Source organism: Topomyia yanbarensis, chromosome 2 (assembly GCF_030247195.1).
Source record: "Topomyia yanbarensis strain Yona2022 chromosome 2, ASM3024719v1, whole genome shotgun sequence".
NCBI classification, from domain to species: Eukaryota; Metazoa; Arthropoda; class Insecta; order Diptera; family Culicidae; genus Topomyia; species Topomyia yanbarensis.
The window spans coordinates 128,809,830-128,837,071 of NC_080671.1; the positions used below are offsets into that span (position 1 = coordinate 128,809,830).

At 39.3% G+C, this 27,242-nt stretch overlaps 1 protein-coding gene across 7 annotated transcripts in view; it reads right to left on the bottom strand.

Moving 5' to 3' along the window:
- Positions 1-2,902: 2,902 nt before the first annotated feature.
- The window catches only part of LOC131681277 (transcription factor SPT20 homolog), a 137,107-nt gene continuing 112,767 nt past the window's right edge, over positions 2,903-27,242 (bottom strand). For 5 of the 7 annotated variants that reach the window (XM_058961999.1, XM_058961996.1, XM_058961992.1 and 2 more), the window contains exons 7-15: positions 23,501-24,119; positions 22,440-23,404; positions 22,046-22,375; positions 21,799-21,981; positions 21,413-21,640; positions 21,144-21,344; positions 20,888-21,073; positions 20,738-20,823; positions 2,903-5,376 (exon numbers count right to left, since the gene is read on the bottom strand). In XM_058961999.1, coding sequence (XP_058817982.1) covers positions 5,185-5,376; positions 20,738-20,823; positions 20,888-21,073; positions 21,144-21,344; positions 21,413-21,640; positions 21,799-21,981; positions 22,046-22,375; positions 22,440-23,404; positions 23,501-24,119 — 2,990 coding nt within the window. In that variant the 3' untranslated portion in view covers positions 2,903-5,184. The remainder of the gene's footprint in view (positions 5,377-20,737; positions 20,824-20,887; positions 21,074-21,143; positions 21,345-21,412; positions 21,641-21,798; positions 21,982-22,045; positions 22,376-22,439; positions 23,405-23,500; positions 24,120-27,242) is intronic. The other 2 variants (XM_058961995.1, XM_058961997.1) reach the window with 2 other exon arrangements.

Genomic DNA, 27,242 nt, shown 5'->3' on the forward strand with positions numbered 1-27,242 from the left:
TTTCAAGATGCTGATAGAATCATGTTTCTATTTTCAATGAAATCCGGTGTAAAATTCTGATGAATATCCTGCTGTGAGTTGCAGTGGATTAATCCCGATCAGAATGCAATAACAAGATTATAACAGAACACAATTTTTGTAAAATAGTGTGTTATAAATTAGGTCTCGTTAGTAGTTAAAATAACAGAAATTTATAACAAGTAACAATGCGAGATATAGTTTTGAAAGATTTCTGTTATGTGTTTCTGATCGGGATGTGACACAATATTGCTCTTCTTCCATTATCCCCTTCAACAATTGATTCCTGCTCAGAATTCCAATGGCATCTTTAACCAATTCATGCCGATGTTGTTGATAAATAACCACGTTTTAAAACGACTATAACTTTTGGTTTACACAACGTATGTTTACAACGACAAATAAGCTAATAGTTGGGACTAATATCTTTCATTCGAGCAGTAACAGTTATAAATATTATGAGTAGTACAGAAATTACAATTAATTTTATTGGGGTTCCGGTGAAACGGTGCTGCCAGAGATAGTTTCTGTTAATGGTGAAAGTCAAATTTTGGAATATTTTCGTAGCCCAATATATGTAAATATTATTCGAAACTGATAGAACTTTTTAACTTAGACTACCTTCAACTACCTTTTTCATGAAATTGGACTTGTTCGGAAGGTAAATATTGAGCAGCTTCTAGCACTGCGAAAGAAGCACCAATCTTTAGTAAACCAGGTTATTCGTGTTTCATGATGTCAACAGTTCTAAGAAAAAATAGGTTTGGAACCCTATATGCGGTAGAAAGAAGTTGGTCATGAAATGGTTAACAAGATTCTGATAAGAGACCCGGCAGTCTCTGGAGGTGATTTCAATTGTTGGGTAGCTCAAGCAAAAATGACTGTTTTGTCTATGTAAAGAGGGCGCCAGCAGTACTTCTTGCTGAAGCCACCGAGAACCCATCATCTACGTAACCTTCTGTAGTTCTTCGCTGGTGACAAACATGAGTGGGAGAGTTTCCGAAGACTACATGCGTAGTGATCACATGACAATCCGGTACGACATTGGTCAACTAAATGATGCTACAAGGACAAGTATAAGGATCTCTTTGTGGAGACAACGTGCACTCTTCTAACTAGAATGAGGGTTAAAAGAAACGTTAGCTGGGATATGTGACACCACCACGTACACTAAACTGGTGCCGAGAAACAGACGACCCGCAGCTTACTTACTTTATTTTTTTCTAGTATACGAGTAATCGAATATATTATCCCGGAAAATCGAAGCCCCCGTTAATCGAGTTTGACCTGTATTGCAGAAGACACACATTGTTAAAAAGTTTGTTTTAGAATTGTTACAGAAATATCTATAAACAACTAATACATTCCGTTAACTCGTTACCAATATAAATAATACATGAAAACCAACTAAAAATACAAATCACACCTTGAAATTCTAAACAATCGGGTAGGCCCAAATTAGGTACATTTACATTTCCCTTAGTAGGAAAATTTACCCTGATCATTTCATTTTCAATTTCTTCGCAAATACAGCTTAAATTCATAAAATAACACAAAAAAAGTTTGATTCGATTATCCGGGGTGAGATTTTTTTGAAATCTCCGGATAATCGAGTCCGACCTGTACTTCGATATAGATGAAAATCTTGTATTTAACGTTTTTCTGTTCGTTGTAGTTAGGGTTGCCACCCCTCCGGGTTTGGCCCGGAGACACCGGTTTTCGGAAGCGATCTCCGGGGCTCCGGGTTTTACATCAATTTCTCCGGGTTTGCTGGGAAGAAGCATAATTTCATTTTTTTTTGAATTGCACTTTACATTTTTTTTTGGAAAATATTTAAAAAGTCTACGTTAACTATTACTCTGGTTCAGATTTATTTTGCCCGAGTAATCCTTCAATTCAAGGTTCACCAAATATTGCTGATTTCTTCCACAAAGCAATGAAAATGAAAAATAAGTACAAATCAAGGAAAGTAATATTTCGCTATATGCTACAATTGAAATGTTGCATCCCACTAAGTCGTACAAAATAATCTGAAAAAGTTATTTTGCAGCAATTTTACCAAATCAATTCACTGTTGGTGGTGCTTATAACCAGCTGCACCACGCTATGACATATATTTGTTCTAATCCAACTGACTAGGTCAACATCAATCGTGTTTTTCCGGTGTTGTTGCCACTCCTTCGGCGACCCTTAAATGTTGGTTAGATAGGTGAGTTTTGTCCCTTAGTTGCGACCTCTGGTGATGAATAATCTACACCACATGGTGCTTTCCATGTAATGCCGCAGCCCTGCTAAAGGTAGTTATGGAGGAGAGCAATGCTCGTTCGACTTATCCTCCACAGCGAGAGTAGCTGGTGCTTTTGTATTCCTGTCACTTAGTCGGGGAAGTAAAATACCACAACATATTAAACAGACAAAACCGTCTCAAACGTGAAAAATTCACAGCTTTATTTTAACGTAGAAATAAAAAGCTATTAAGGTGGTCTAAAATGCCGTGCAATCGCTTTAATTTCAATGTCTTGTTCCACTCAAAATCCACCCCCCCCCCCCCCCCCGCGGCGATCAGTGAAAATCTCCGGGTCAAAATCTACCCAGAGGTGGCAACCCTAGTAGTGTCTACGACTCTTTGTATCAACGAACTGTGTTGTAATTTCCACATTAGACAACTTTATGAGCACGTCAATGGTCTCACTTTACCTACCAGCATCAGCAGGCGCGGCTCTCGACGGCCCTGATCATTTTCCCTCCTTTTATCGTTCCATTAGTAAATGGGCCAATTGATTCAATTAATCCTGATGATTCCTAAAATAGTTAATGCAGGTTTAGGGCACCACAACTAGTGCACTAATAAGGGATGTGATACGATTATAAAATAAACTTTTATTATACATTTTCCAAGTATCATGTTTCACGATTTTTTCCATAATATTTCTTTTACAGCATTTTATTTTATATCGTCTTTCACAAATCATATTGTGTTCATCCCATTTCCTTGGGTGTTTTCGACTTTTCATTTGTCTATTAGATTCTCCCGAAAACAGCATCGGTTTGCTTCTAGTTAATCGATTCTTCCCCCACAGTCACTTTCTTACTTAATTGTTTTGCAACCACATTGCGCATTCAGCAACAGCATTTATTTTTTTCATCAACTCCAGTACTTCCAATAAAGGCATTGTTTTTCCTATGTTTTGCCAGCGGTATTGTTCGTGCTTCATTACCAGCATAGAAGCACAGTATGTGTGTGACTAGCCATCACTTCTGAATGGGAGAAAACAGCAACCTTAACGTTTGCCCAAAATCTTCTTAGACCCTTTCAGATGCGATCGCTGTGGAACCTACAGCTCTGCGGATCATCAGCGCTAGAGATGAATTACATACTACAATCTCGCAGTCACTTTACGATATTTTAGCACTTGTATGTTTGCTTTCATCTGCTGGGATAATTGAGTGATCAATAATGAATAATAATAATAATAACAATAATAGTATAGCAATATGACCGTTTTATATCTGCCGTCTCTTTCCGTTTACTGCTTTGCTCGGTTAACGATCGGTAATATATTAGGGTTTAGATGTGCTGCTCTTGTTCTGCCATAACAATCCGATTGCGTCGGTTTCCCTGCATAGTACATCAGGTTTGCTCTAAGCAGTTTTTTTATTGAATAAATTTTGCTAGTTTTATTCGCAATCAATATTTTTGCGTATTGTTCGATAAAGTATAATAGCATTTTTTAGTCTTTCAGCAGAATTATGTTATGATGTGGAGTAGAGAGTTTGTGCCAAAAAAGTTAGTCAGTATTTTAATAGGTTAGGAATAGTTGCCTGGATAAGCTGTCTTTTGTTGGTGAGAGACCTCGATTAGTTAATTTCTATCAAAATGCATTGGTGTGAGAAGTGTGAAATATATGTAGTAGAATATTTTGATTTTGTTTTGATTTTTATATGACCAAACATTTCCAGTAAAGTGATTGCGATACTCCCTACAGAGTTTAAAATAAATTCGTGCGCTTCAACTTTCATATTACTCCATTACAATGTGTCTGTTTCGGCTTTATTTGGGACTATGACCGTTAAAAAAGTATGTTGTGTTCTTTGGGTTATTACACGTTTCACGTTTATTTCTTCCTGTTTTACAATGTCCCTACGATTTGGAAACAATAGTTCAACTGATTCTTGTTCAAAGATCATTACTTCAATTACAAAAATGACAAAATTGTAAGTTTATATTTTAATGGATGCATTTTTAGTTCAATAGAATAAAAAAGTAAGACTTGCTCAATTCAAAGTTTGGAATAAAAACAAGCAAGTGTGATGTATATTTCATCAGTGGAAAAATATGAAAAAATACTAAAAAATACTACATTTTACCGACATGGTTCCAACGAGATGGTATATCGCGAAGTTATGGTAGAGAAACTTTTTACGGTCCTTTTAGCGAAAAGAGAACAAAGTATACTTTTTTGTAGAGTAGTTGTGTGTTCGGTACTTTCGATCAAATACTATTCAAAAGATTGAATGTTATTGATGAAAGAAACTGTTAAAAATATGCAAGTGAAGAGGATAGGAATTCATCGATGGATGAACTGGAAGACCGGTCGATTCGAATCCAGGAATCACTTTTTCGATGGTTTCTCGATTCTGAGAAAATAGTACGATTGAAAACGAAGTCTTGAGACTCTGTCGCAATCGAACCGGTTCAAATACGATCCGGCTGACTGGACAGATAACCATGTGCTGATAGTCAAATTAGTCGGAGCTATTCATAATCGGATTTAACTTGAAATGTATATTATACAACGTTCACACTACGAGTTAAAACGTGTTTTAACGCTATCTTGATGATATTTTTCTTGTTGCTAATTATTGTAATGTGTTTCAACTCTGTAGTGTGAACATAGTATTATTCTCTTATAGTCTTTTTATAGTTTCCTACTAGAACGGATATTAGCTATCTTCCTTTGCACAAAATGGCCTTTCTCAATTCTAATTAAAAAAAAAATAAATAGCTAACCCACAAAAGCTTACGATCACAGAAATTATGAAAAAGGTACAAAACAGGAAATGATTTTAGAAAAGACTGATTTAACTCTGTTTCTCGTCCTCAACAAACAAAATACTGCCTTCCTAAGCTGCGATCGAAAAAGGAGCCCGCGCCACGCGCGTCTCTTAGTTGATACATTCGGCTTTCTGCTTGATGGCCACTGCTGCCGCCGCCGCTGCTGCTGCTGCCTGGAAACCCGGTGGCATTGGGATGTTGAACTTGTCGAAACTGGGCGCCCCGAATCCGTTGGACAGACTGTTCATGTAGGCGCTCTGTTCGCTGTTGAGCCAGTTGGCGGAGGCATGCGAGAAGTTGACCTAGAATGGAAACCGAACACAGAAGGAAGATAGAACTAGAGAGAAAGGCTACTGCAACAGTGCTGAATTCCTTCATGTACGATGGTTGAAATGTGCGCGATGCTGGATGTAGTTTCCACTGGATGGACAGAGAGGTTGAATTGGATTGAATTAAACAGAATAAGACTTTGAAACAGTATGAAATAAACGTCTACTAAATATCTGATTAAAGTCTTCAGCCCAACTCATAGGAAATGGATCGTTTCAGGTACTTAAAATATGCGCCCAATGAGTCCAGAAGACCCATATTTTTGTTTTTTAATTAACGAAACTAAAAATATATGATTCATCGGCTCCGCTAAGCTCCCGCATTAAGTCATGTAAAATCAATGAATTTAAAAACTTGAGATATATTCCACATTTCTTCTTAAAATGGGATATAATTAGATTATTCTTATCGTCAAAATTAACGAATGACCTTACACTAGGGTGACAATACGTCCTGGGGTGGCATTACGCATCTCGAAACGAAAGGTTTATTGTATGCAAGCTTGTATAGAAAAGTCGATTCGTAATGGTTCCATAATCTCGCCCCTGGATTCCGTGGACATTCCTTGGTACTTATTTGACTGTTCTGGTGTTCTGGAATGTCAAGAAAAAAGCTGGCTTTGTCCTTGTTTCCTAATCTAAGCCATTAATTTTTTTTGGGGCTTAGCCTTGTTTGGCCAACCGCAACCATAACTGCAACGTAAGCTCACTCTCAAGTAGAGTACGAAAAAAGCCTAACACACTCGAATCTATCAAGTGTATCAGTCTATGTGTCGTCATTCCTCTTTTCAGCACACTTTTCTAATACGGAAATTGAAAAGAGAAATCGCGAAGCAGGAAATATGTACGTGACAAATAACTGAATGAAAATAATCTGGCAGCCGGCAGATATCTGTCAAGATTTCTGTAGCTGTCAACATTTTCAAAATGGCACTGTTAGAAATATGCTATAATTCTGACTGTTTCCCTTTTTGATTTCGAATTTTAAATGATAAATGATGATTTCCAGAGCTTCGGTTCAAAGTGTCTTTCAACCCGGAACCCGACTGATTCCCTTAGGTACTTCTGAAATGATCTTACCAGTGGCATCTATCCTGCTGAAAATCCACGAATATGTCTATAAAAAGGGAAATAAGCATCAATAACTATCGTGGAATGTCCTCATTGGACGCATCACGACAGGTCGTTGGACTAATCTGTCGTTTCTAACATGCTACATAATAGGGAGTATGGAACGTCACTCTCAATTTTTTTTTTATTTATACCGACATACTGCCGCTTCAGATAAAATGATGAAATTTGGTAACTTTTGAAATTGTTGCAACCCTAGCCTTTCAGATCGAGAGATAATGGTAGTTGTTGGATATTGCCTAGACCAGTGGTTTTCAGCCGGGGGTGAATTCACCCCCAGGGGTAAATTGGATGATTGTTGGGGGTGAATTATGCGGGACAAATTTTAAATTGTTATCCAAACATTCCCGTCGGGTATTTGTCATTATATATTGTGTCAGTATGTCAAGAATTGAGATGCTTACTGATAGTGCCCTGGAACAGGTTTCTTATTGTAAAATTGTGGCATTCATCCAATTGAAAATCTAAAAAGGGTAATGATGGTAAACAATTTTCAGAAAGGGATGCATCATGGGGATTAATATTCGGAAAGGGGTACATGGAACGAAAAAAGTTGAAAACCACTGGCCTAGACTACTACGCCAGAAATAGCACGTGGCAGTTACTGGGGTCCATTGCCGTTTCTGCTTTACTAAAATTACGTATATTTAGTGCCAAAGACTCCTAGCCGGTTCTTCGTAAACGATTCTCCAATAACAGCTTGAAGCAGCTACTGCTTGTGGTGCAGCAAGAACCGAGACCTTCAACATTTTTTATGACCGTCGAAAACGGGATGAAAATTTCGCCAGGCTCGTTTAAGGGGTTATATTGTACTTGAGTAGATCGAAAAATTCGAAAATTTTGTTTTTGTGTATTCTTAATGTACCTTCCACCAAAAATGTTGCTACAAAATTTCAAAAGAATTCGACTATTAGAACTGAACTTACAGCACTAAGGAGCTGAAGGTGTCCTACGCAGTTAAAAATATTCAAATTCATTGAATGAAAATTGATCATATTCAGCCACATTCATTTTCAATACTCAGTGACGCTGCTGCAAACGTCAAACGAACAAACTGCCCATTCATCCATGCAAATTTCATTCGTCTCCGATTATTACACGAAGCGACCGTGCAGCAACGAATCAAACGCATCAAAGTAGGCCCTGGCACAATGTAAGCGATGATGATTGTTGTTTCATATGCTTTACCGGCATTTGAAAACATTTTCCTTGATAATTAGTGAAATGAATATATTGTACGATATTCAACTGAATGAATGACATGGATATTTGAATGAATATTTTTTTCTATTCAGTGCGAGTCGTATCAGGTTCATTTTCAGCCGCCAAAAAAGGGCTTCGATTATTTGTAACTTTCAATTCTTTCTGGAAGATTGCAATTTTACGGCCTACAGCGAACTGTTCTCGGACCTGCCACTTTTCCAATTTGTGCTGAATTGATTTTGGATGACGCGAATGGATCAGATTTCGCTAAAATTGCAATACGATGGTCAGCTGCTGTAGATGTTTTCTTGGGTTTTTTGCGTGTTTCCTTTTTTCAAAGGTTTTAAGGCATTTGTAACGAAGTATTCGGAACGCCGCAGTTTATTCGCGATTTATTTATACGTCTTATCTTCTTGAACAAAATTTCTTAGCAAAATTCGTTCCACTTGAGTACATTGAGATGCTCGACCCATTCTATAACAAATCTTTGACTTATTCAACATTTGAATACATTTATTAACACGCAGAATTCAAACTTCACCAAATAAAACGTATAATAGAATTATGTAAAATAATAACACGTTAATATATTTCACACACCTATTATATTGACCACACGAAAAAGCCTGCGGTAGTCTTGTTTAGCATCTTGACAATAATCTGCGCCAACAACCCACTAGTAACTTGACAGATCCCAAGGCTTCTGTGTGCGGTAGGTGTGATTGAGAGTGCTGCAACTTGGTATGCGTAATTGAGAGAAAAACAAAATAATCTACCACACACCTATTTTATTGGCCAGCAGTGCACATTAGTGTTAGTGCATTATCTTTCAAAAAGTAAGTTGCTTGCAAAATGTGTTGGAGGTTTCGCGTAGAACAAACGAGTTTGTTTGCTCATCTCTAAAATTAATCCAAAGATTCTTGCTGGGGGTGTTTTGCCAGTCGAAATTGCATTTTTCACTTCCGCTTATATTCTCAGCGAAGGAAATGTTGCGGTTTTGAAAATATTACAAGCATTGTCCTAATGTCCATCGATTTGATGCAAAAGAGAACGAGGCTAGAGGCTACTAAAGAGGGAAGAATGGCACTTTGTTAAGATCAAAATGACATCCTTGGCATTACTGCGGCCTCCGAAGATAGTCGGTATGACCTCGGAATAGATTTTACATTTTAACGACATTCAATTAGCTAGAGATTGCTGGATAGGGAAAGTTATGAAAATTAGAGCCATAGTACTCAAGTGAGAGCAAGGATGTGTCGGTTGTCACGGTAAAGATGGACACGTCTATATGTACCAGGACACATACTAATGAACTGGGGTGATTCGTAGTTATGCTGCCTAAGCTCGACCCTCATTAGCAGAAGACAAAGATTAAGCCCGTACGATATTAAGCCTGTTATGATGACCCTGCCACTTCTAGTTTTCCGATCTGTTTACTTCACATCCTTGCTCTCACTTGAGTACTATGGCTCTAATTCTCATAACTTTCCCTACCCAGAAATCTCTTGCTAATTGAATGTCGTTAAATTGTAAAAAAATCATGATTCGTAGGGTAGAACATATTCTACACTTCTTTTCTAGTGTTCGCCACCTTAGTAAACGATTGTTAATTATAGCATAGCATAGCATAGCTCGAAAACCTGCACAAATCGCAGATGGAGTTGCAGAATTGAGCATATCCATTGCCATATCAGACTTCACCAAAATCTACAATTACGTAGACCGGTTCATCTCCATACCTCTGGCTACGTCCTTATATAAATTTAAATGGAGATTATATAAATTTATATCCTGCAAATCTCTGAAAATGTTATTGCTTAATGCAGGCCAATGCAATGATATTTAAAATAAATATAAAACGTACATGAAACGGTCTCACCGGTATCCAGTATGCGAAGATAGTTTCTATATCTTGTGTACTGCCAAAAACACTTTCTACGTCGCTTCCGGAAGTGTTATGCGGTACACGTCGTTTTCTCTCTCTGAAACTCAATTTGATGACCGGAACGCGAATCGTACTACGCTGAATCTGGATTTGGAATTGCAGGTTCCATTATTTAATCGGAACAACCACAAATGGTCCAAAATATCGATCGAAAATTCACAATTGAAAGAAGATGACAACCAAGGGGTGAGTCGCTTAGCACAAATCGAATTGTGCTCACAAACAAACAGCGTGGTAGCTTGTGCCGTAATGTGCCGCGATGTGTGATGGTGGTCCGTAAAACAAAAGCAATGGTAACTATGATTATTCAATTACACTTTGTTGAGAGTTTTTGAGTAATCAGAAGTGTGCCTCATTGTGCCACACATTGTACTAACGAGTGAAATGATCGTGTATTACTGTGAAGCGTAATCTTATTAAATACTTTACGGTGACGTCACAAATGAACTGAGCGTTCATTTTTGACAATTCGCTTGTACTGCTTACACAATGTTGTATATGGGTCATTCCATGCGAAGTGATCAAAAAAAGATGCAAACTTGAAATCGACCTTCACGAATTTGAACAAAATTTGGAGGAATTGTTCATCTAGGGCCAATATATAAAAACCCAAATTTTTGTGTCAATTGAACCACCCCTCGGGTCATGGGAGCACCCCCCGTTTTGGAAAATTTCCAAAACCCTTGATTTTCTTTTGATCATATCTCCGGTTCTATTTACTCTAGAATCAAACCACAAGATGGTTTTTAAAGAAATTTGTTCAAGGAATCTAGAAAAAATATTTTTTGCCGACAGTGCTGCCAACTAAGCAATTTTTTCAGTTAAATATTAAAAGTTAATTTTTCTCTCAACACATATTTTAATTTTGAAAATTTTAATGCCATCGCGTTCCTCAGGCATTTTTACATAATAAACACTTATCGTCCCAATATAATATGAGCGCATCCTGAGATATACCGTTTTCTCTCTCACTCACGCGAGAAGAAGCTTATCCGATGTCCAACTTTTCCGAGATAAGATGAGTCGCAAAATTCTCCGTCTCCACAAATAGCGTGAGAATGATTTTCCGGATAAAATTTATTTGACTTTTTCCTTCTCACCGGAGAAGGTGATAAAATTTTAATTTCGTGGAAATCAATTGAAACTTCAAAAAATACACTTAATTACAAAGAAAAGCGGCAAAGAAGTATGATAGACTTGTTTTTTCGTGTTTTGGAATAACGACAGGAAAGCAGCGAGCGAAAAAAGGATACCGTGATAAACTCATTTACTCATTCTCCGGCTGTTTTATTTATCCGGAGAAATAACACGTTGTATTTATCCGGAGAAGTTGTGTGAGTGCCAATAACTTTTCGTGTGAAAATGTTAGTTTTTATTGTCGCAGTAGCAAACTATCCGGATGCATTAACTCATATGAGCGATAAATGCAATGCCTAGTTAAAACTTAAAAAAATAAAAAAAACTTTATTCGTGGTATTCAGCTTGCCGATAAAACCCTCCTCCGGGCATTGATATGATCGGAGCAGCTTTCAACCTAATGAAGCTCTAATCGAAAATCTCCTGGAGCTGCGAGAGTCACACCTTGGATGGTTTTTTTTATTATGGGAAACTTTGCCACTGTGACCACTATTCAATTCACTTGGATTGTTAGTTCCAGCAGCTCGAATCTGTGCAATATACGCAAGTAGCATCCATTCAATTTGTCGAAGATACGATACATAGATTCTAGGAGCTTAAAAAAGTTCCAAACGCCGCATCCACTACATCCGAAGAACAAAGATGTGCATCTACGTGCTGTCGATATTCAAACTGTAGATTTGTAGTTCGACTCCGATCTTTAGGAACTAGACAGTTGTCGTTTTTTAGCACTAAAACGATTTTACAGGCCTGAGAACCGACTGAATCGAAAGACCGAGCTTAACAACGAAGGCGAGCATCATAGAAATGATTGCTACGTCTATGATATGTTGTCGGGCTCTGATAAGCTGCAAAAAGCTGTCGAAGGGCATCATCAGCTCAAATCGATATTGGGAAAGGCTGGATTTCAACTCCATAAGTGTTCAATTTTCTCAGAATTTCTTGAGCACATTCCGGCCGATGAACGAGAATCAATGAAACCGACTGAAGATAACGACATCAACCAAGCGATAAAAATGCTTGGGCTACTCTGGGATCCGTCCGTCGATGAACGTTTTCTCGCAAGTGTTCCATCAACGTTAACCAAATCCAAGCGACCGTTAAAATCAACTCCCAAGTGGCGAACCTGTACGACCCACTGGGATTGTATTCGCCTACCATAGTTTTCGCTAAACTATTAATACAAGTTCTTTGGCGCACAAAGGACTGGGAAGATCCAATGAACAACCAAACTGAGCATCATTGGAACGAATTCAAGCAGTTTCTGACACTTCTGAAGCAACTACCCATTCCACGGCGAGTTACTCTCGGTGGAGCAGTAAGATATGACATGCACGGTTTTGCTGACATCTCCACCATCGCTACCCAATAGTTCGGCCAAATGTAGTTTGCTAACCAGTAAATCGATGGTTCATGCCCTATCGATTCCGAGATTGGAACTGTGTGCCGGTGCTCTTACTCTCGAACTTGGTGCTCTCAATCATCCAGATAGAATTGCAGCATGTCATGCTGTGGTCCGACAGCGAAATCGTTTTGGCGTGGTTAGTTACTAAGATGCATCGATGGTTTGCAGTGGAACTATATTCGATCTGCCGCTAATCCTGCCGACATTATTTCACGTGGTTAACTACCGACAGCACTTACAACTTAACGACCCAGTGTTCACCATCAAGATGCCTTGTGATGTTCCTGATGACTAGTTGAAACCAGAAACTAGATCAAGTAACAGCTACCGGGGTTTGTCAAGTACAGTTTATTTCGGAAGCTGCAGAGTTATCGTATGGGTCTATCATATCATCAACAATGCTCGAAAATAGTAAAACGACCGTAGCAGATTGACCATTACTGAGCTCCGCAATTCTCTGGTGATTATTGTGTGAGTAATTCAGCTGAACTCGGTAACGAAATCAAGCGAATGCAATGGAAGATTCCTTACAAACATATCAACGCAATGAATTCGATCTACACGAATCGGTGGACGACTGAAAAATTCTCATCTATCAGAAGCAGCAATCCGAGTACGAGTCCGGTGACAATATTTTTAGTGCGGACATCGCACATCGAGCTACTTCACTTGGGACCTGCAGAACTAATTTGACGTTGTAGGTTCTGTTTACACAAGGCACGTGACCGTACGAGTAGTAACCATATCATGCGTCAAGTGTTTTCGAGTAAGACCATCCAAGGGTTCTACGTAGATGGGTGACTTACCGAAACAATGAGTTACGCCAACCTCTACGTTTAGAATAACTGGCGTTGATCAAAGTCGTCTATTTGAAGTCAGTGTCGAATTTGACTACCGACGCATTTATTCCTGCACTTTATCGTTTAGTCAGCTGCCGAGGAATGGTATCAGAATCCCATTCCGATAACGCCACCAATTTCCATGGAACCAAGCACGAACTCCATCGACCATATAAGATGTCTCGTTCCGAGCAAGAAGTAACCCGCATCGGCCAGTTTTGGCAGTCCAACGAAATTGAATTGCATTACATCCCGCCAAACGCACCTAAGTTTGGTGACCTCTGAGAGGCTGCCGTGGAAAGCACCATCTTGACGTTCCAGGAAATGGCCACATTATTATGCCTAATCGAAGCTATACTTAATTCCCACTCGTTGTTCGCCATCTGTGCCGACGCAACGGAGTATGAAGTCATAACTCCAGGACATTTCTTGATCGACCGTCCGCTGACGGCGATTCCCGAGTCTACATACAACGATGAAAAGATTAGTAGTCTAGAGTGCTGGCAACACATTCAATTGATGCGTGAACATTTTTAGAGATCACGGTCTCGATATTCAGCCTTATTCTGCATTACGGCGGATCACATTTTCGAACGAATGTGATTCGATCGAAGAAGGCTTCAGTTTGGTTTTGTTGTCATTATTGAGAATGCGAACCACTTATGGAACATACATGTTCACTTAAAATTACGTTCATTGAATCATTGACTTAAACATTACAAGGGTAAAGTACACAATATGCAATGAAACACCACTTTCATGTGCGTTCTCATGTTTAAAAGTAAAAGAAATGATTTCCCTTTTAATTTCACATGAAAAAGCATTGTTTTATGTGGTGTTTCAAATTAAATTCAAAAAAATTCCACGTGAATACGACATATTTATCCATTGAATGTTCATTGTCATGCTATTGAGTCGTAAGGTATAAACTTTGCACATGACTTTCGCACGAAAAACATGTAGTGCATTTCTACATGTAAAACAATTGATTTCACCGATTCTTCTGCCAATGAAATCTATTAGCAAAGCAATCAGATATTCACGTGTAATTCATTTGGAAATTTTAAAAACACGAAACACGAAATTATTGCGGCACATTCAACAGGGCATAACTTTTTTTACCATTGGGTAAAAATCAACCAAATTTTACACACTTTCTCATTGATGTGTATTGTTTATATGCTGTCAAACTTGAAGTCGTGTTTTTGGATTCAACGAAAATGGAGGTGAACCAACGCGAGTCTAGAGAAAAAAATTTTTCCAAGCACCTGGAATTTCCTAACCTGTCGCACCGGCAGTTGGGAAAAATGTTGAACATTCACCATTCAACCGTCTCCAGAGTGTTGAAGCGGTTCCAGGAGCGGTTGACGTTGGACCACGGCAAAGGAGCTGGAAGAAAACCGGGACCGAAGAACAAAAAGACGGAGGGAAAGGTGAAGCGGATCATTAAAGAAAATCCCAACGTCTGAAGCCGTGATTTGGCTAAAAAGATCGGCATGTCGCAGAGCTACGTCCAGAATGCAAAGAAGAGACCTGGACTACATACATACAAGGTACAGAACTTCCCACACCGCGATGAGTGGCAACAATCGACGGCTAAAACTCGGGCACGGAAGCTCTACGAGAAGATGCTGACAAAATATGGCTGCTGTGTGATGGACCACGAAACGTATATTAAATCCGATTTTAAGCAAATTCCGGGGTTAGAGTTTTTCACCGGCAAGAGCAAGTTCTATGTGGACGACAAATTTAAGAAGAAGAAAATGTCGAAGTTCGCCTCCAAATATCTCATTTGGCAGGCCATCTGCTCTTGCGGACTGAGGAGTGAGCCTTTCGTGACAAAGGGCACAGTAAATGGCGAGATCTACAAATCTGAGTGCCTCGAGAAGCGCCTTTTGCCGTTCTTGCAGCAACGCGACGAAGCTCCGCTATTTTGGCCAGATTTGGCATCATGCCACTATTCTAAAAGTGTCCTGGAGTGGTATGAGGCCAATTCTGTCCATTTTGTTCCAAAGGACATGAATCCGCCAAACTGTCCGGAGCTGCGCCCGGTGGAGCAGTACTGGGCAATGATGAAGCGGGAACTTCGGAAGAGCAAGAGGACAGTCAAAGACGAGAAGGACATGTTAAGAAAATGGAAAAAAACTGAGAAACTGGTACCGGATGACACTGTAAAGACTTTGATGGAGGGCATCAAGCGAAAATGCGTTCAATTTTACACTCAAGGCTCCATCGATTAACTTTTCTTTTGACTTTTGAAGTAAATGTATGTATAAAACCCTAAAATTTTGGTTTGATTTTAAACATTATAAGAAAATTGGCATGACATTTTCGGTGCCGCAATAATTTCGTATTCGCTCTTTAGTCAATGGTATTTCTTATGATGTTGATGTGCTTTTCACACCATTTTCGCATAAATTTCATTTGAAAACCATATTTCCCACACTCGAATGGATATTCAAGTGGCAACCGTGTGCATTTCATGTGTTTGTTGATTGAAATAATTCAATAGATTTCCACATGATGTTAACATGTTAAGTTTTTTCAGTGTAGGTTTTTTTCGAGCATCCAGTTTTTTCCAGTTTTTTTCAAGAAAGGTTCCAGTTTTTTTGAAAAAAAATGTTGGCAACGCTGATCACAGCAAAAATTCCCCAGTTCCAGTCGCCAGTGTGGGTTTGAACGTCGTAGAAGTCACAAGCATTTTACCGCCAGAGACCCGCTTTGTTAGTTCCTTGAAGGAATGATCCCCGCTAGTAGCCAACGAAAAGCGTTCTAAAAATTGCATCCGCCACGAGATGTGTTATGTTATAAACATATGCACAACAAACGGTCCTTATTAGGACCACAAAACCATTCTCGTAAAAAATTGGACTGAAATTTTCATTTTGTATTTTGGAAAACAACTTCTCTCTCATCGAGTTCATTGTTTTCTCTTACAATTGCCGAAAAAGTGCGATGAAACAAATAATTCGGCAACAGTCATCGCTACTAACTCGCACGGAACAAATTATTTAGATGCAGCTTCTCAATGGGCGGCACTACTACCATGCTCGTCTGTTCTGCTCTGTGTCTCACACAGCGTTGCCAACATTTTTTTCAAAAAAACTGGAACCTTTCTTGAAAAAAAAACTCGAAAATTACTTTACCCTTGTAATGTTTAAGTCAACGATTCAATGAGCGCAATTTTAAGAAATTACGTATGTTCCATGCCTTTTACTGAATATTTGAGTTGGTTTTTTGGAATTGTTATCCAAATTAAAAAAATATTAAAGCATTCGAATTTGATTGTAATTGTAATAGTTAGTCGAATTTTACTGTTTTGAAGGTTGTGTAGTTTATCCAAAAAAAACCTAAATTTAGGACCAAACTTGAGCATGTGCTTAAACCTTTCTTTAGATACCACTATAGCAACTAGCTGAGAATTCAACAAATCTCGCGTGTTTTTTGTAAACGGCCAATAAGCATAATTCACTTTGAGAGAAAATTCCGGACAAACCGTAACTCGCCGAGAATTGATGTTAACAATTTATGAAAGGAAAAAGTTTTCTCTTTCGTCTACTACTATGACTTATAATCTGCGATTAATGGTTTGTCCGGAATTTCTCTTCAAAGTGAATTTTGACAGTATGCTTATTGGCCCTTTTCAAAAAACACGCCTGAAATATTCATCAACATATTTGACACAATGTACTGCCACCTTTATATTTGAGTAAAATTCATTTGAAATCGAATCAAAATGTACATTCCCGAACCGTTTTACTGACAAGTGGTATAAAAAAAGTTCAGGTTACGGTGGATTAAAATCTTATTCTGGGGCATTCGGCATCATCCCATGGCTTGCTTGAAAATTCTATGAATCAAATTACAATTTGTGAGAAAAAAATACTAAATAAATGAATATTTAAAAAAACTGGATAAAACTGGCTCAAATTTCAAAAAACTGTGATTTTTCCGATTGTCTGTTTGACTGGATGTTGTAAAAAAACTGGAAGAATCCAGTTTAAACTGGAAGGTTTGCGTCGCTGATCTCACATACGTCTGGCTTTGAGAAAAACTGTGGCACATATACTCTAGGTTCTAGTATTTTTGATGACTCATATTAAAAGTAGTTTTTGAACTATTTAAACAAGTGTTCAAAGTGTACGTAACGCTTTTGAAAATATTGAATGATACCCAGTATAGCGTAGAAAGACGCAAGTCCTACGTAAAAATTTAAATCTTACTTCGAGTAACTTTTTGGATTCTATTTGGGTCCTAGAACAACTGAGCCAATTCTAAGCACGATCGGTGAAACTATTTTTGGCGCCCACGGTATCACGGTATGAAGTTTACAGGGGATTTCGTATGGGATAATTGTTTTTTACAAAATAATTGTTCCAGGTGACCGGACTAAGTGACATTGCATTGATTTCGAGAAAAACCAGTTTAAAGTTTGAATCGTAGCATCCTTTACGTTATAATTCTAAATAAATATTTGCCATAATTCTTGCGTATTGTAACTGATAAAAGTCGAATGTAATTGAAGAAATCTTTATCCAGTGCTATCATTGGGCCCTATTCTCACAGTCACGTCACCTAGTGACTAGAAGGAAATTTTCTTCTAGTCACTAGGTGACGTGACTGTTAGAGTAGGGCCCATTATCTCATTCTTAAGATTTTGCGACTTAGTCTGATCTGACTTAATAGCGATCATATTAGAAGAGTAAAAATTCAGGACAGTTTAAAGGCTCCCAGCGTTACCTCTCAATCGACTGTACCTTCTCCCAGGTTTTCGCCAGGTAAAAAGCTCTGGGATCTGACAAGCAGAGCTTCGGTATTAAAAAGATTCCTGAGGGTTTAGCAGCAGAGGAGTTATCAGCAGTAAATACACTTCATTGAAGTAAAGCAGAAACATCAACGGTCCCAAGTAGCTTCCCTGCGCTATTTCTGATGTAAAAATAAATGCCTGCAAATCTCCAATGACTATTATCTCTCGATTTGAGAGCTAGAATCGAGACATCTGCAAAAACTACCGTTGATTCATAATTTCACCATTTTAACGATTGTTATGTTATTAATTGTATGAAAAATGGCGGATTGATTGGTGTAAGCTTGAATACGAGATTCCATACTCTCTGTTACGCACGATGCTACACTCGCCAGGTTAGTCGCTGTTCAGCGTCCAGGTGTGAAGTCATGTTAATCGTGGATTAGGTACAGCTTGCATTGACCCTGACGTGGTTCCATAATCACCAGCTCGAGAAAGCGCTCAATGAAGTTATTCCACGATAGTTATTGATGTTAGATTGGAAACATGTTCGCGGATTTCCAGTAAGATGAAAAAATGCCACTAACAAGAAAGTCACCAAAACGTCGATGAGTCTTCTCAGAGGCACCAAATGGAATGAATTCTTCGGGTTCCGGATTGAAAGACGATTTAAGCCGAGAAGAAGCTCTGGTAATCAACGATTCATCAACATGGATAGCGGCCAGAGTTTGGTCCAAAACTGGAATAGGTTCAATATGTTCGGCTGCCAATTTTCTTCTTATTCATATGCTACGTACATACGAACGCCTCGTTCTTTCTCTTTACAGTTTCCATGTAAGAAAAGGAATTTGGGAAGAAAAGCAATAGAGTACAATTGAAATATTAAAAAAGACATCAGATGGTAAAATTGGAAGATTCGAGTATTAGAAGCTTTGTTTTTCATAGTCTGCTTGAGGGTGCGTTTACGTTGCAGTTATGGTTGCTATTGGTCGTAACTGTGATCTGGACCGGAGTGAATCAAGCGAATACTCAATAAAGAAAAATATTTTAGGCTTGCAAGAGAAAAACCAGGACAAATCAAGCGTTTTCCTTTTATTGTTTCCAAACCATAGATCGATTTGGTCTCTTCACAAGTTTTTAGGGATACAACGAAATTTAATTCGGAATCAACGACAATGTTCCAAACATCACTGTTAAGATGCGGCAGAAACAAGCTTTTAAATTAGAAGAGATACAAATTTGACTTTCTCAATAAAATTTTTTGAGGAAATAAAATCCAACAACTTTGTCTAAAGTATCTAATCCCTATCTTCTGTAGCTGAGACGATATGGTAGTTTGAAATTGTGTTTTATAGTTTTTGCTGTAAAAAGAGCTTCGATTTGTCAGCAGTTTTCAATATCCTATGATTCCGGGAATACTAAAAAGTTTAAAAACGTTACGGTTAGCTCTCTGTTTAATATCAGCATTCTGCTGCCAGATCAAGCAGATCACATTTTCCTCTTAAAATTCTACTAGGCACTTAGGGGTCTTAGAATTTTACTGCCACAGAAACAACATCCTCGCCTTCTGAACCAGAAGGATTGAACGAGCAAGAGGTCTTACGATAAATCTTTGAATAGGAGTAACTCAGCACCGTAGTGCACGAGATCCGTCTAGTGAACATGATCCAACAGGAGCAATTTTGCGTCCATCTTCGTGCCACTACGTACCATGAGTCATGCCAGCTGTGCTATAAGAGAAAATGTTGTTATACGAGATGATTCCTATGACACTCATGTTTGTCAAGCGACAGTTGTCAAAGGCTTTCAGCAAGCTGACCACACGAAGCTTCTTAATTGATAATTATCTTTACATCCATAACACAAATGTTCATTTTCGAATTTTTCATTACCATCAGCAACCAGTTGTAACTGTTAAACAATTCAGTCAGAGCCTCAAGAGCAATGATCTGAAAATCCGAAACGAACAGAAGCGCAAATACACAGATGGAGAGAACTCAGAGGTGCTGGTAGAACAATACGACTGCGAAAGAGCAATAGTTCCGTATTAATCCGATATCGCTCTAGAATTTAGAATACAAAACTCTGCGTTTCAAAAGGAAGAACGAGGAAGCTTTTAAATATACCGCGAATGAATCATGATTAAACTTGCACCTTTGGACTAATGTTAATATAAACAATAAATCAATCAAAGTGTCAACAATATGTGACACCTGTGCCGGTAATATGACTTACCAAAAAAACCTTTTTATGTACATATAGTCGTATTTCGAAGGTTACAACTTCAAACCTGAGTTATGTAAGCATTATAACGTGTGTACGCATAGCAGCCAAAACAACGGTTAATGTTAGATTGATAAACAGAATCTGTTATACACATGAAGACACGCAAAGCCCAACTGGAAAACTAAAATTTGTCCGATAGTAGAATAAAAAACAACGCTTCCACAGATGTTTCCCGCACTACCTTAGAGCATGGCAGACACCAATAAACCCACGACCAAAGCATCATTTGCTGAAGTGGACCTGTTCGATCAACTGAGCACAAGTCGGCGAAGCAGACATCTCATCAAAAATGATCAAGAATTCATTCCATAAACTTGATTTATTCCGGCTATAGTAGATTGCGTTTCGTATTCATGAATCGTTTCCTATAAATTCTGGCAACACAAAGTCTTTGCATGATAACGCGAATGTTCTGTATGCATGTAATAAGTCTGGGCGTGCTACGAGAGAAGGGCTGGCGAAAGATTGCCGCTCCCTTAAGACGACAACATTCGATAGCTCAATTTAGTAAAATAGTCGTTCATATTGCTATGAGCTTGCTGTTGCTGCTGCTGTTGCTGTTGTTGCTGCTGCTGTTGAAGCTGATGTTGCTGCTGGTGCAGCTGCTGATGGTGTTGGAGAAAAAAGTCGTCATATTTTACCTGTGCTTGCGGATTGCTCGGCGGTTGTTGCTGCTGCTGCTGGCCAATGATATTCGACTGCAAGTTAATGCCGTGATGTCCAAATCCTTTAGAAAATTTTAAAAAAATGGTTAGAGAAATATATCTCTAGGTTCGAAAGATTAAAAGAACCTTGTCCTGCTTGTTGCATGCTTTGCTGAGTCAGCTGGTTCTGTTGCTGCTGCTGTTGTTGTTGCTGCTGCTGTGCTGTGAGAAACATTTCACCAGGTTGGTTGGGACCGTTCATGAACGAACACTGACGATACGAGACAATGGCTGGATCGAACGAGGTCCAATCGGCGAAATTGTTACCATAACCTGAATAGAAGGGAAACCATTATCATCAAAAGACCACTGTTGTCCTGCAAATACACAATTGATAGCTAACCTGGTTTGCTGTGCCCTCCTTGTAGTTGGGATTGTGCTAAATGATTTTGATCATTCTGTTGGAATCCCATAAACTGTTGCTGTTGCTGCTGCTGTAGTTGTTGACCCCAGCTGGGGGGCTGTTGTGGTTGTTGCTGCTGCTGTTGTTGTGGTGGTGTATTGTTCGCTAGATTCATGAAGGGTAGAATTTTGCTGCCTGAAACTGTAGAGTATAAAAGTTAGTGATCACACTAGAATAAACAGTAAGTAGTCAGTAGTCTTTTATTTTACCTTGAGCTCTCGGTACACCGAAACCGAAAGCATTCATGTGATTGAAGCCAGGTGGTGGCATCCGGGCCCGTTGAACATTTTCCAACAATTTGCTGTGATTTACGGCTGCATTGGCAGCACTCGGCGGTATCTGTTGCTGGTTGATCTCGTCGTTCATCAGCTCTGCCAGTCCCTTTTGGGTCTCGAAAAACGGGTCGAAGCCTAAAAGAGTTCCTATATGAGCGAAAACTTTATGGTATGGAGCGAGATCAAAAAAAAAACAAATAACTTTCTTTGAATTGGTAAGTATTACCAAATCTTGTTGTTAGCTAGTACAATTAACAGCGCCGAGAAGTTATTTATAACATTCTACTGACAAGCTAAGTGACCGGGAAATAAAATAATACCTAAGTCGTCGTCTACGACGGGATTTTGCTGTGGATACTGCTGCTGCTGTGGGTTGTGAAGCCTAGTGTTTGGTTGCGGTTGTTGCTGTTGCTGTGGATTAGCCCCGTTCAACAGGATACTGTGAGCATTCAGCTGACCATTGAGCATTCGCTGCTTCTGTACGTGTTGAGAACCTAGCAAACCTGTATAGGGGAGCCAATCGATGATAAATTTTCGATAAGCACGATATTAATTCTATACAATTACCATTCGTGTGTTGTTCTAGGAAATGGTTGCTTAACCGGCTGTTCTCGATCAAGCCGGCAATGTTCATTGGATCCGGTACCGCGAGTGGCGTGTGTCCGTTGAGTAAAAATTGTTGATTTTGCTGCTGCTGCTGGTGTTGTGCGGCTTGCTGTTGCTGCTGTTGGTTTTTGTGAAAGTCGAAAAACTTTGACATGTTGCCCGCGTAGATGTGATTCATGTCTGTGTGCTGCTGATGATGCTGTAAACGCTGATGAGCATGCTGATTTTGTTGCTGACTAAGCAACCTACTATTAAGTTCGTTCGTGTTGTGGAAGTAATCTGCATAATCTCCTGCAAGAAATATATAGCAAATCGTTAGGTGGTGTTACACGTCTTTGACAGAACCGACTACTACCGTTAAAGCCATTAAATTGCGACCCGTTCAGTCCACTGTTGATGAGGTTGCGCTTCTGTAGTTCCTGCACCCGTAACAGTTCCTCGTGCTGTTCAACGTCTGGTTTGCTGCGCATCACATACTTGCTAAAGGCATCCCAATCGTCGGTGGTGTTCGTGCCAAGCCCTGCGAGGCTTTCGACACCACCATTGCCAATACCCAGACCATTAAGCTGCTGCTGCAAATGCACATTATTCAGCAAGTGATGCTGTTGTTGGTGTTGTTGTTGCTGCTGCTGCTGCTGAATGTTGCCCAGATTCTTGAGGATCTCTTTTGTTTGCTGCTCATTGGAATCATTTGTACCGCTGAGGAGATCCGGCAGCTGGGAGGATGTTAGACCAGTCGTTGGGCTACCATCCGGGCTATCCTTGTTAAAATTGAACCGATCGAATGCACTGTATGAGAAGAAACTGCAGTTGTCATCAAAAATGCCTAATTTGGAGAACCGCGAGGTGGCGTTATCTATTAGACTGTTGATCTTGTTCATGCCATTCTGTGGTTGCTGTTGCTGATGCTGCTGTTTGCTGGCCGTCGACGTCGTGACGACCGTAGTGGTTAGGTTGGTGCCATCAATGTCACTACTAAACAGGGACGGTGATGGCGATATCACGGGTTCAGTACTGTCGCTGCCACTCTTGTCATCGGAGGCTAACGCGGACGAGGAGGTGGAGAAATTGCTGCTACTACTGCTACTAATACCATTGGTAATGGCGGCATTGGCTGTCGTGATGGCACCACTGGCAACGGTTTCATCTGGGACCACCTGACTGGTGGTGATGGCGATGGTTGTGGTCGTACTTCCGGTCGATATCACAGTATTCACAACAGCCAGTGGATCGGGGAATGCAGTCGGAGAGCTCTTGCCACTGGCCGTTTCGCTCAGTGTGCTACCACTGTCGCCACCTGCCCGGGAGGAACCACTGCTGCTGCAAGGGGAATAAAATTAAAGGTAAATTTCAGTGCTTCATTAGTATTCTGAACACATAAAAAACATATTTTAACATTGTAGTTTATGAACTTACCTCAGCGAAGGCGTGTCCGTTTTACCATCGTTGTCTGACGAGAGAGCATCATTGTCTAGATCCTCAAAGTCAAGCTCATCGTCATCGTCATCCAGATCATCCAGTTGCGTGGCAGACTTGCCGCCAGTACTTAAACTGCTTCCGCTGCCGCAACCGTTGACGATCGGTTTCAGATTTTTACTATTGTTCAGTACTTCCTTGCCACTATCATCGGCACCATTTAGGTGACCGTTGATACCGACGGCTAGCTTGCCAGTGCTGTCGTCGCTGTTGCTAATGACCGTCGGGCTAGTAGCACTGGTAGCACTGAATGCATTGTTCACAGCCGCAGTGGTAACGTTTGTCCTGCCATTACCGTTCGCAATGCCATTGACACTGGTAGTCACCGAAATTGTACTATCTTTGTTATGATTACTGCTGCTGTTGCTCCGATTGTTGCTGCTACTGCTACTACTGGAATTACGTTTGCCGTGATTGCCTTTGTTTCCGTGCTCCTTACCGTGATGATCACGATCCCGAGCCCTATCCCGATTACGGTCCCCGTCCCGGCCCCCGCGGTGCTTGCGACCACCTTTCGTTCGAGACTTTTCGTGCTTTCGGTTCTCCTTGTTGCTTCCGACTGAAATGGCACAGAACAGAAGACGACGTTAGGAACACGTGTCCACACCGCTCATCGCTATTCGCATAATTTGGGCCGAGCTGTTAGTCGTAGAATGTTAGTCGGATTAATCCACGAGGCCAATTCGTTTGTTAGATGAAACAGTCCTAACATGAACCTGTCGCAAAACACAGCCACCAGACTTTTAGCAACGCTCACAGCCAACGGGTAAACAAACGAACATACACTGATGGATGGCGGTCACGCTTTCCTCGAAAGGAGGGGTAAACATTCATGAACGTAGATTATTTCGGAAATTTTGATGCGGGTGTCCATGGGTAGGTGTGATGTAAAATTACACTTCCGGGGCATATAACATAATGTTGGTATATGTATAATGTTGAGATAATGGATATATTAAATATTACAGTTTGCTCATCTTTCATGGAGGCGGCAGTACACTAAGGATTATCAGTTTTGTACAGAGTAACAGTATTATCCAACAATAATTAACACACAGAACTCCAGATCGTATTTCTGTCTCTCTGAACCAGTGCAGTGATTGTTGCTCTTTCATTTTATCTCAGGTTTGGCGATGAATTCTATCTTTTTGCGCAACAAAATCGAAATCGAACAGAGAACTTATGGTTCAGAGAGGAATGATCTACTATAACGAATATTTAGGTACAACAAATAATATTTATCTTCCACATCTAGTTGAGCTACTAATAAAATAGAAATCAAAATCTACTGCAAGCTTTTATGTACAGGGCGGGTAATATACCTACATATAGCAAACTTATATTAGAAATTCTATCCCAACTAGAGTTGTTTTTTTTTTAATGGCCCGCCTCTCACCCCCACACCAAAAGGCTCGCACAGAGAGCCCCCTGGTAGTGGACGCATCAGTTCTCAGCGACAAAAAAAGGCAACACAAGAAGAAAAACTATTCGCGAATACGCTGAGAACAAAAAAGACAAAAAAAATACGTGAAAGTAACCGGCACAATAAAGATATTAGAGTTAAATGCAAGTAAAATAACTGCATCGAGCTCCCAGTGGAACGATGTTCCTTTTAAGGGGCTCTCTACAGTATTTATGATAGATACAGAAAGTGTTTTTTTCTAAATTTTAGTAGGTATAATTATTATTAGAATAATGCACATAAAGAAAACTTTTTGGTGAATAACTAATTCTATATTACAAATTCTCTAATTTTATTTTTAAAAAAAACATTTCAGCCTTGTTTCGAATTGGATGCGATTTGTTATTTGTATTAACTCAGTAGGAAGCCGATTATAGACCGTTGGCCCAATAAATGAAATACGTTTTTGACCAAGGTTAGTGGAGGCCCTGGAGCGTTGTAAACTATTGGCTTGCCTGGTACTATACACACGAGTGCCTGTGGTGAAGTGTAAATTATTATGCGCTATTGGGTTATGCAGAGCATTAAAAACATACATTGCTGTTTGAAATTCTGTCAAACCAAGCAATGGCAAGATGTTATGTGAATTATTGCTGTAGAGTAGCAATAGTTGAATACATAACTGGTTTCTTAAAAATAATTTTAAGACATCGATTCTGAAGAGTTTGTAGTTTTTTTAGATTTGATATGCTGGCACGCCCCCATACTGAAACAAGATAGTTTAGTAATGAATGAATGTGTGCATAGTAAAACTTTAATAGCACGTGCAGAGGTACAAAAGTACAAACCCGACGCATAGCCCCACATAATGCAGCCACTTTTTTTTCGAGAGATTTTAGATGGTCGTTCCAGGAGAGTGTAGAATCTAACCAAAGACCTAAATATTTGAAACATTTCGTTTCCTCAATCTCGTAGTGTTCAGCTATTGGATGCGAATGATCTTCTATGGATTTTCTAGATGAATGGAACAACATGTATTTGGTTTTTGATAAATTTAGGGAGAGGAGGTTATCGTTGAAATATCCGATGAGTAATTTCAAATCATATTCCATATCACAAACTATGTTTCTAGAGCTATTGTTTGGATAAAACAAAGCTGTATCATCTGCGAAAAGACGTGGTGTGCCTTTCAATTTAAGTCTTCCTAGGTCGTTGATATAAAGAAGAAATAGTAATGGTCCAATATTGCTTCCCTGTGGTACTCCTATTTCAACGTCTCTGTATGAACTAGTTACATTGCCAATAGACACGCATTGAAGTCTGTTCGACAAGTAGCTACGAATTAGATTATTAGCTAAGCCTCTTATGCCATATCGTTCTAATTTTCCTAGCAATATAGAGTGATCTAATGTATCAAATGCTTTTTTTAAATCCAGAAAGAGAGCACCAACAACTTTTCTCTGATCAATTTCATCAACAATAGACTCAACTAATTCAGTCATTGCAATCAACGTACTACAACCCTGCCTAAAACCGTACTGAAAATTATAGATTATATTGTGTTTGTTTAAGAAATCGAGTAACCTAGAGATCAACAATTTTTCAAGCACTTTATTAAATACTGATACTGTTGAAATAGGACGATAGTTGCACGAATCACAGGGAATTTCCAAATTTGAAAATGGGAATTACTTTGGCAATTTTTAAACAATTTGGATATTGACCGGTGTCGAGCATTAAATTAAAAAGCATATCTAGGTTGTAGAAGTTCATATTTGCAGAAAAACATTCTATAAATATCAAAACTCTATGCCGCTGGAAGGGTTCGTAGACAGCCAGCCGTACTCGTTTACTGCACATGGGACAGTTATGCGTATAGCGGCAGTTTAGGAAATAATAAATGCTTGTAATACATGAAATAAATTATTCTATATTTACAATTTAAAACGTGAACACATTTTTGCTGTACTACTACTGACTACTGCTCCGACTCAATTTTCTCTTTTCAAATGGAGCATCCATTAGTGATAGCTGAACTGTCAGTAGCCAAACTTGATTCGTAGAGAGCTGACAAATAACAGGGTTACGATGCGTCAACATTTCCCTTCTTAACAAAAGTATCGAATCATTGTTGTGTTCTCTGTTTCCAGAAGAGCGGCGGTCTGGGAGCATCATTCTACTTCTTTGTCCACGTAACTGTAGAAGAAGTTGTAGATGCTACTAACGATGATTTAGCATCAAAAGGCTGAACATCAAAAGGCCGAAAAACATAAGGCGAAA